The 10,650-nt window shown below is 32.8% G+C and overlaps 1 protein-coding gene across 9 annotated transcripts in view; it reads left to right on the top strand.

Moving 5' to 3' along the window:
• STXBP5 (syntaxin binding protein 5) overlaps window positions 1–10,650 on the top strand; it is a 166,625-nt gene that overhangs the window by 17,610 nt on the left and 138,365 nt on the right. For 8 of the 9 annotated variants that reach the window (XR_003428195.1, XM_027083981.1, XM_027083954.1 and 5 more), the window contains exon 3: window positions 9,188–9,269. Coding sequence is in view for 7 of the 9 variants with exons in the window: in XM_027083981.1 (XP_026939782.1) it covers window positions 9,188–9,269 (82 nt within the window). In the remaining 2 variants the exon portion in view is untranslated. Of the gene's footprint in view, window positions 1–9,187; window positions 9,270–10,650 lie in introns of those variants that run through there. The other variant, XM_027084003.1, reaches the window with a different exon arrangement.

Genomic DNA, 10,650 nt, shown 5'->3' with positions numbered 1-10,650 from the left:
GACCGGGGCACGAACCCTTGTCCCCTGCATCGGCAGGCGGACTCTGAACCACTGCGCCACCAGGGAAGCCCAATAAATTGTTTTTTATATTGGAATTACCTGAAAATTTTTTATATGTATATTTTAAGGATTAATGTGTATTTTACACTATTAGATGGAACATAAATGATCATGATTTATAAAGGAAAAACATATTTTTCTTGGGATTTTTCTTACGTGTTTCTAAAACCATACTATTTCTTTATATGATTGAGGTCTTCATTTGTTTAAGAGAACACTGCGTTTTCATTGTTTCTTATCTGTTGAATACTTCCTGTGTTCAAATCTTGAATGAAATTGAAATGTTTAAAAATTGGGTGCAGGACAGAAAGAAAAAAGCTCAATTGCAAAAATGTTTAGTCTTATTTTGCCCTCTTACTATGCTGCATTTCATTTAGATTGCTAAATAGTTATATTCATTTGTTGCTTATAAAAGATATTTTAAAATCTCAGATAAAAGGGATTTTTAAATTATATTTAAGAATATAATGTTTTAACTTGTTTCATTAGTAACTACAATCATTTTTGCTTTAAATTCAGTCTTATTTTTGGCTATTTGTTTTCATTCATTCAAGCTGATTCTTTTTTAAGATACATTTTATTGAAATATTTGAATATACCATAAAATTCACCCTTTTACAGTGCACAGTTCAGTGGTTTTCATTATATTCAGAGTTATGCAATCATCAGCCCTTTTTAATTTCAGAGCGTTTTCATTACCACAGTAAGAAACCTTATACCTATTAGCAGTCCGTCCCCATCACCCTCTCTACCCAATCCTTCACAGCCACATATCTACTTTCTTTTTCTATAGATTTTATTTAGGACATTACATATAAATGTAGTCATATAATGTGTAGTCTTTTATGATTGGCTTCTTTTACTTAGCGTGATATTTTCAAGGTTTATCCATATTGTAGTGTGTATTATTTCTTTTTATGGCTGAATATTCCATTGTATAAGTCTACTACATATTATTTATCCAGTGATCAGTTGATGGACATTTGGATTTTCCTCTTTTTTGGCTATTATGAATAATGCTGCTGTGAACATTTGTGTAGAAGTTTTGTGTATGTATGTTTTCATTTCTCTTATTTTTATCCATAGCAGTGGAATTGCTGAGTCATATGTTAACTCTGAGTATATAATAGAGGAATTACCGCTCTATTTTCCAAAGTGACTGCACCATTTTACATTCCTCCCAGCAATAATTGAGGGTTCTAATTTCTCCACATCCTCACCAAACCTTGCTGTTGTCTTTACTACAGCCATACAAGAGGGTGTGAAGTGATATTTCATTATGGTTTTGATTTGCATTTCCCTAATTACTAATGATGTTGAGCATCTTTTCATATATACTTTGGCTATTTGCATATCTTTTGAGAAATGTCTATTCATTTTTCTTTCCCCATTTTTAAATTGGGTGGTCTTTTTGTTCAGTTGTTAAAGCTCTTTATATATTCTGGATATTAAATCCTTATAAGATATGATTCACAAATATTTTCTCCCATTCCGTGGATTGTCTTTTCACTTTCTTGATGGTGTCCTTTGAGACACAAATGCTTTTAATTTTGGTGAAGTCCAATTTATCTTTTTTTTTTTCCTTTGTGGCTTGTGCTTTTGGTCTTATATCTAAGAAACCATGACTTTATCTGAGGTCACAATGATTAACTCGTATGTTTTCCTCTAAGGGTCTTATAGTTTTAGCTCTTACATTTAGATCTCTGTTCCATTTTGAGCTAGCATTTGTATATAGTGTGAGATAGGGATCCAAATTCATTCTTTTTCACGTGGATATCCATTTGTCCCAGTACCATTTGTTGAAAAGATTATTCTTTCTCCATTAATGTGTCTTGACATCCTTGTCAGAGTCAATTGATCATAAATATTTGTTTCTGGACTCTTAGATCATTCCATTGATCTATATATCTACCCTTATGCTAATACCACACTGTCTTGATTACTCTAACATTGTAGTAAGTTTTGAAATTGGGGAATTGTGAGTCTTCCAACTTTTTTCTTTGTCAAGATTATTTTGCTGTTCTGGGTTCCTTGCATTTCCATGTGAATTTTAGGATCAGCTTGTCAGTTTCTGCAAACAGCTGGGATTCTGATATTGTGTTAATTTTGTAGGTCAGTTTGAATACTGCCATCTTCACAATTATTATGTCTTCTGTTTCATGAGTATGGGATGTCTTTCCATTTACTTAGATCTTGTTTCAACAATGTTTTGTAGTTTTCAGTGCACAAGTCTTGCACTTCTTTGGATAAATTTATTCCAAAGTATTTTATTCTTTGTGACATTCTTATAAATGGAATTATTTTCTTAATTCCACTTCAGATTGTTTATTGCCAGTGTGTAGAAGTACAGTTGATTTTTGTATATTGATCTTATGTTGTGCAACCTTGCTGACCTCATTTATTCATTCTAATAGTTTTTTATTGAATTTTTTAGTTTATTGTAAATTTTCAGATTTTGAATTTTCCATCTACAAGATCGTGTAGTGATAGTTTTACTTTATTTCTTCCTTTGCAACATGGACACTTTGTATTTCTTTTTCTTGCCTGTTTTCCCTGGCTAGAATGTCCTGTATAATAATGTTGAGTAGAAATGGTAGAAGTGGACATCCTGTCTTTTTCCTGAGCTTAGCACAAAAGCATCCAGTCTTTCAGCATTAGTATAATAATGTTAACTGTGGGTTTTTCATATATGGCCTTTGTCAAGTTGAGGAAGTTCCTTTCTCCTTGAGTGCTTTAACGTGGAAGGGCATTGGATTTTGTCAAAGGCTTTTTCTATTGGGATGATCATGTGGTTTTCTTCCTTTATTTTACTAATACAGTGTTTTGATTCTGTTTTTTGAAGACAGGGTTGTTTACTCATTTTAGTATCTTATTTAACTTTACTAAGAACTGTTCCTCTCACATGGCTATAGTCTCTAAAATGTTTGTTGGCTCATCATTTTACACATGATGATATTTGTAAGGAGACTATTCTAATTCTAGTTGAAATTTTGAGATTCAGAACTCCAGATTTTGAGAAAGAAAACTCCAGCTTTTTGCTTATTCTGCTTGTCCATAGTGCTTCATTATTAAAATAGGTGTTTATTACCATGAACAAACATGAAGAATGAACCTAGAAAAAAATTTTTGATTGGTTTATTGTTTATGCCTAATTGGTTTTATGGTGTTTACTTTCTACTAAAAGTTACATTTGGTCTAGTTTTATTGTTTTAGACAAGTCTGACTTTAGTGATACTGATTTTAAGTATTTCCTCATTGTTAATTCTCCAGTTTTAAAATGACTTAAAATAAGTCAGGAAGTGACATTTACATGTGAAAATTGGCTGTTTGGGCAGTGAGGTTTGATTTGTGTGTGTCTCTGCCTATCTGTGTATGTTCTGGTGTTAGACTGTTTGGGTTCAAACCCCAGCATCCTTACTAACTAGCTGTATGGCTTTGGCTAATTTATTTAACCTTGTTGTACATAGTTTCCTAATTTGTCAAAACTGAGCTTATAATAGAGGGTACTCCTTCTGAGGTAATACATGTATAGTGCTTGACACATTAAGTGTTCAACAAGTCTTAACTACTACGATGATGATGATGTACTTAAAAGCCTCCAAATTCCTCTTTTCTCTCTCCCTTTCCAACCAAATATATATGTATATATAATAACCATTTAGACAGTTGGATGAATGCTTATTTTGATTTTTAATTTGTGGTACAGTATTATAAAATAAAAGATTTTACTGGATCTAGTCTTTGTTTCTGCTCATCTGTCATTACATATGTCTTCCTGATTATTCTTCATTAACTGGTAGGTTTATTATGTTATTTTTTTCCTCAAATATTTCTTTTTCCCCTATTGCTTGGCATTACTAAGTATTAACAGTTTTATTAAAAAATGCAGGACATTTGGTCCTGTCTAAAACACTCATAAGACATTTGGTCCATGCCAAAAGTTTCTTTAAATTTAGTCCTATCCAAAATGCCCATGAGCATATTTGGTCTATGCAAAATGGTTTTGGACAGGACCCAATATCAAGAACCTTTTGGTGTGGACCAAATGTCTTATGGTTGTTTTAGACAGGACTGAATGCCTGCTCACCCTGAGGATCATGTCTGAACTCAAAGATCATGTCTGTATTCAACGACTCTGCTCCCAACCAAACAGCCTTGCCTTCTGCAGCTCCTCTTCAGGAGTTCTAATGGTGCTTATCTGGACAAAAACCATGAGTGTAGCTGTGCAGGAAGTGTCTGGCCTGTGTCATGGGTCAGATAAACTGCTGGTTTACTCCAGAAACAAAGAGGACTGGTTGGTTAGGTAGACATCAAAGCTCTTGATAGGTGAGCAGTAGAAAAATTGAGACTAAAGGTATCTAAGATAGGAAGATTGCAACATTTTTAAAAGGATACATTGGAGTTCAGAATTAGAAAGTAAGATAAACTGACACCAAGAAATATTCAGTGTAGCCTATAATTTGGATTTGCCTTACAGTGGATTAAAAGGGCAGATGTCAGATCAATAAGTGAATATTTCTACATATAAAAAATATCTTTGCAGATTATTTATATGTAATCTTTCCTTTTGGTTTTTCTTCATTTTCATTTCAGATGCTTTGTTTTCTCATGTAGTTTTGAACATAGCCACAATAAATGTGAATTTTCCAAGAAGACCTTTGTTGTAGTGAGTGACCATTTTTTAATAAAACTGTTAATACTTAGTAATGCCAAATATTAGGAGAACCATATATGCAATAATCATTATAGGTAGGAAAGGATATGAATATTTGCATCTATGACATGGTCTTTTGTGATCTAATATATTGAGTTGACATTCTTACATTATGATTTGTTCACTGTAAGATAACTTTAATTCTTGTTAAAGTAGTGAATACATTGTGTTAAATAATGATAATAGCCACCATCTGGTTAGTCTGCAGTTTTAATTCTCACCACCATTCTGCAAGCTAGACTAGATAGCATTTTATAGAGAAATCTGAGTGGTGTAATAATTCTTCACAGATCCCAGCAACTAATTACGGAGCTGGCATTGTCTTGAAAGTAGGTGTCTTAATTCTCGCTGTGCCTCAGATGTTCCTGTGGCACCTAAACAATAACAGTGGACACAACAACAACAACAAAATACCCACTCAAGCTTCTTCTCCAGCAATTTGGGTTTAGTAAATCTGCAGTAGAGCCAGAATTCTGATACCACCAGGATTGAGAACTACTTGCTCTGAAACTTGTGTTCTTTCCACACTAATATCTCTTGATTATATATAAGCAATATCCATTACTTAAAATTTAATTTTAAACTTTGTTATTATGAAGTAATGATTTGTTATAAGATTTTTCCCCATAGGGCTTTTTTAGTGTTAGGACCCTTCAGGGTTGGCTGCAGCACAGTACTACCCTTTCCAAAGGAAAAGGGAAATAAATCAGTAGTAACCTTGGGGGGAAAAAAAAAAAAACACTTCTCTAAGCCTCAGAATTATCATCTGTGAAATATGGATAACAAACTTTTATTTATTTATTTATTTTTGTCCGTGCCATGCGGCTTGTGAGATCTCAGTTCCCCGACCAGGGATTGAATCCAGGCCCCAGCAGAGAAAGCCCAGAATCCTAACCACTAGACCACCAGGGAACTCCTGGGATAACAAACTTTTAAAGTTACTGTGAGGATTTAAGCAACGGTGGCTAAAACTTAGTAGATACTCAGTAAGTGGTTCTTATTTTTAAGAAAATATATTTATCATCTTAGCTAGAAGTAAAATGACTATATTAATACTAATGTCATAAAAAGTATAATTTTGTCTAGAATAGTGTCACACACAGAGTAAGAGTAAGACCTTTCTTGATCTCCATATAACTGACTTCCTGGATTTACAGACACTTTTTTTTTTAATCTATTTAGTTTTTCATATTTTATTTACTTATTTGGTTGCACCGGGTCTTAGTTGTGGCAGGCATATGGAATCTAATTCCCTGACCAGGGATTGAACCCGGGCTCCCTGCGTTGGGAGCTCAGAGTCTGAACCACTGTGTCACCAGGGAGGTCGCTACAGACACTTTTCATTCTCTGTGAATAAATATTGATAGATGCCCACAGCATACTGAAGTTTCAAGACCAGTAGGCTATTTTCCAGGAGGCCCAAATTAGTAAAGGTGTTTGCATATTCTTTACTTACCATGAATCTATTTTGTGTATTCACAAATCTGTTTGTGCCTTTTATGTTTGATATTATAATCAAGAAATTCACTTTAATAATATATAATAATGATGAAATGTGAATGCAAATAGTGTTTTTAAAAATACAAAAATCCAAAATAGATACTTTGGAAAGACTTCATGAAGGTTAATCAGTTAAAGTTTCCTGTCTGATGCAATATGGATGAGAAAGCAGTAGATAACTGGAAAAGAAATAATAAGACTCTGTGCGAATGTTGCACTTAGTTTGCATTTCCCGTATCTTTAGAATGCCATTTAAAAAAGTAAACTGCAAATCTTATACCCGGGTAGTTCCAGCTATGTTTTATTTAAGAAAAACAATTCTGAACCCAAAGTAATAGATCCACACTTAAAGAAAATAATCTTTGGTGAATATCACAAGATTAGCAGAATTGTGTATGTTTTATGAAAAAATAGGTAAGTAGAATTTTTAATCCTCTACAGTAGCTTTTTTTTTTTTTTTTTTTTTTTTTTTTTTTTTTTTTTTTTTTTTTTTGCGGTACGCGGGCCTCTCACTGTTGTGGCCTCTCCCGTTGCGGAGCACAGGCTCTGGACGCGCAGGCCCAGTGGCCATGGCTCACGGGCCCAGCCGCTCCGCGGCATGTGGGATCTTCCCGGACCAGGGCACGAACCGGTGTCTCCCGCTTCGGCAGGCGGACTCTCAACCACTGCGCCACCAGGGAAACCCAGTAGCTTACATTTTTAATTAACTTAGTTAATCCTGATCTGGTCAGATAAGAGAAATTTTACTCCATTTATATAAGGTGGGAATATAGAATATGCTAATTGGTGCCAGAAAGAATTTTAACTGGAAAGATTAGAATTACTTAAAAATTAGTAATTTCTTAGACTTACTTAGAAATTAGAAATACTGGCTAAAAGGTGAAGGTCTTTGCTGTCATCTGACAAAAGAAATGGATGAACAGAAATGTAGACCTATCTTTGACCTGTCAGGGTGTGACGTAGCACTACCCAGTGCCAATAGTAGCAATTTCAAATTTAGCTTCATGTAGTTGCATTTGGGCAATTGATGTAGCAAAAATACTACTACTGATATTAATAATAGTAATAAAAATTTTGAAGTATTTAAAGAGTAGGATACTATAGGCTAAACATGTTCAATTAGTCTACTAGTTTATAAAATAATAGAAGAGTTAATTGCTAGTAATAAAATAAAAACCATTGAAAATAAATATCACCTAGAAAGACTTCTAGAAATCAAAGGAAAAAATATATATAGAGAAAATAGGAATTTAACCTTTTGGTACAATTATTTTTAATTAAGAAGAACCATAGACCTGTTACTTGCTGGGTAAAAATATGAATGAGCACAATAATGAAATTCTTTTACACTTATTATTTTGCTGTCTGCTTTGTACCAGTTGTCATTGAAATACCTGTCTATATATATTGTGGTTACCTATACATTCACATTTATTGCATTTTGTTTGTTATGCATTTTTACTGATATATCTTCTCTGTCTGTATGTATTGGCTAGGAATTCATTTAAAATCATCTTCTATCGTGTTTTTTGGTTAATAGTATTCACTAAAATAGAGTGGGCAAAATTCACTTTCATAATATTGCATGTATGGTACAGAATGTCATTTGTTAGTAAATTCATTATGCTTTGATACTTGCCACATACCCCAGTTTTCATTAATATCTATGTATTTCTTTTTCATTATGTAATATGTTTTTCATGATTTTTCTTTGCCTTTCTAAAACTTATTGTATCTTCCTCCATATAAATCATACACAATATATAAAAAAAAGAAGAAGAACCATAGGGCATGTACTAATAGAATATAGAAATAGTCTGTTCACTTGAATGTGACTTTGTATAAAGAGGGCTATAATTTTATTAAATCCCATCAAATTTTATTTTTAGATTTAACTTTTTATTTTCAGTTAATATTAACTAGTGAAAATATTAGTGTAGCAGTGTGTTAAAATGACTAACTTATCTCAAGTTTATGAAGGTAAAAAGCGTATAACAATACCTGGCATGTAGTAAGTTCTGTAAGTGTTTGGAGTTTTTTGTTTTTGTTTTTTTACTCAGCATAACTTACCAATTAAGAGTATAGACTCTGGAGCTAGAATGCTTATTCAAATTCAATTTCTGCTATACTTTCTAGTTGTATGACTTGGGACAAGTTAATTTCTCTGTGCTTCAGTTTTCTTATCTGTTTATATGGGGAAAATTACATATTCTTTATGGTTGTGAGGATGAAATGAATTAATTATATGACAAGTTTACTATAATGCTTAACATATAGAAAATGCTGTACGTTTCCTGTTATATGCAAATTAATGGATATTTACGTATTAATCTGTGTTCAAGCGTATTGTAAAACATTGATACATTCATTGGTGATATAACCTGTCACAATTACAAACATAGTTATGTGGTTCTTCATTATATTTTTAGCTTACACTGTTTAAAAATGACACTACAGGAATGAAAGATGCCAGTAAGAAGATTGTACCTAAAAGCAATATTCTAAAATGACATTTGTCTACTTTTCAGATTTGTTTCTTGACTTCAGCAAAATTGGAAGCACTACAGATCAACTCCGTTTTCTCTTCTTTTTACTTTAAGGGAAAGAAAAAGACTTGGGCCAGAGTAAAATATATCAAATACATGTAGCTTGGTTCTGTATATTGCTATTTTTAATTGTTTTTTTCTAGAAGGGACAGTTGTCTTATTTCTGTTAGACCTGAAATCTCTGAAAATTCTGATTATCAACAGGAACTAGCTGATTAGATTGCTGTGTAATCACCTAACTCTAAATCTCAACCTTAGTAAATAGCCTGTATCAGGTCATTGAAATATTTGAGTCTATTATATAACTTATCAATTGCTATAAAAAAGCTCACACATACCATAAACTCCTTAATGAAATTAATGACAGCTTTGGTCGTCCAGGAGTAGAATGTTATTGCCAGCATGACAGTGGAGCTGCAGTAATCCAGCTCCAGTTCCTGATTAATGAGGTTAGTGAATTGCTTTAATCTCACCAGCTTATGTATGAAATAGGGCCACATACCATCTTTCAGAATCCTTGCATGCAATTATATTTAAATATTTGAACAAAAATGAATTTCTTGTAGGTCAGAGCTAATAGTAATTCACTTTAAGGCATCATCACAGACAGTTACATAAATAATGTAAGATGTTTCTCAAAACAGTATTGAAAATAGAATGGCATAAGGTAGATCTTTTTGGTACAGTGTGCTGCATTTAAATTTTATTTCAAGAATATTGAAAGTTATGTAACATATAAAGATCTACATTAAAGTTTTTTCAAAGATTGACCTTATTATAAATAACAAATTGTATTTCTCCAGTGGGTTGTTTTGAAATACATCCAGGAAACCAAAGTACATTAGAAACTGGTTATTGTCCAAAGTTCTTGTTGTGTCACTTATTGGTTGAAGTAATTGATGCCTTTCTTTCTGATAGAGTGTAAAGTTTGGAAGGAGCTAGAGATACATCATTTTATTAGCAGAGTAAACAATGTGTTTGCACGTCTTAAAAAAGTATGAGCAGCTCTGACAGTAGATGTTTACTGCAAGTAGTGACAGGCAGGAGAAGCTAGAAGGAAAAAAGCTAGAAGGAAAAGCTAGAAGCTAGAAAAGCTAGAAGAAAAATTACCCTAGGAAAGATTCTGCTATACTTAGATGTGAGGATAATTTGTGGGCATTCTTTTTGCCCCTAAGTCCTTGGGTTTCATGGAATAAATTTCTAGATGTATATGAGAGAAAAAAAAATACTTGATACTTTCGGCTTTTGATAAATCTTTTCTTCATATCAGAGGATTTAAGAGAGGCAGTATTGATGTAAAGAGTTAAAGAGGGTAATATAAAAATTTTAGTAAAACTGATCCAAATGATATGCAATCGTGTAGGTTTTTCAGGGTCAGAGGAAGTGTTTAAAAACTTCAGTATTCTGTGTAGAGCTGAATAATAGACATCGTAAAATGTTAAAATACACATAAAAATATCACAGTGTAGAAAGTTGTTGAATCCATATGTGAGATTATTTTTCCTTTTTTTTAAAAAAAATTTTATTATGAAATAATTAGACTGGCAATTAGTTTCAGAATAGAGAGGTCCTATGTACCCTTCCCCCATTTCCCCCAATAGTAACTTTTATGTAACAATAGTAAAATATTAAACCAAGAGAAAGACATCAATACAATACTCTTAACTAGACTACAGACCTTATTTACATTTCACCACCAGTTTCTACATGCACTCATTGTGTGTATGTGTGCATAGTTTCATGCAGTTTTATTCCCTGCGTACATTTCGTGTAATGACCAGCAGGAACAAGATTACAGATCGGTCCCATCACCGTGAAGTCATGCCCTCA

This window comes from Aethalodelphis obliquidens, unplaced genomic scaffold (assembly GCF_003676395.1).
Source record: "Aethalodelphis obliquidens isolate GAN/ISIS:26980383/991018 unplaced genomic scaffold, ASM367639v1 scaffold3, whole genome shotgun sequence".
In the NCBI taxonomy this organism is placed as follows: domain Eukaryota; kingdom Metazoa; phylum Chordata; class Mammalia; order Artiodactyla; family Delphinidae; genus Aethalodelphis; species Aethalodelphis obliquidens.
This window is presented reverse-complemented; position numbering and strand designations above follow the sequence as displayed.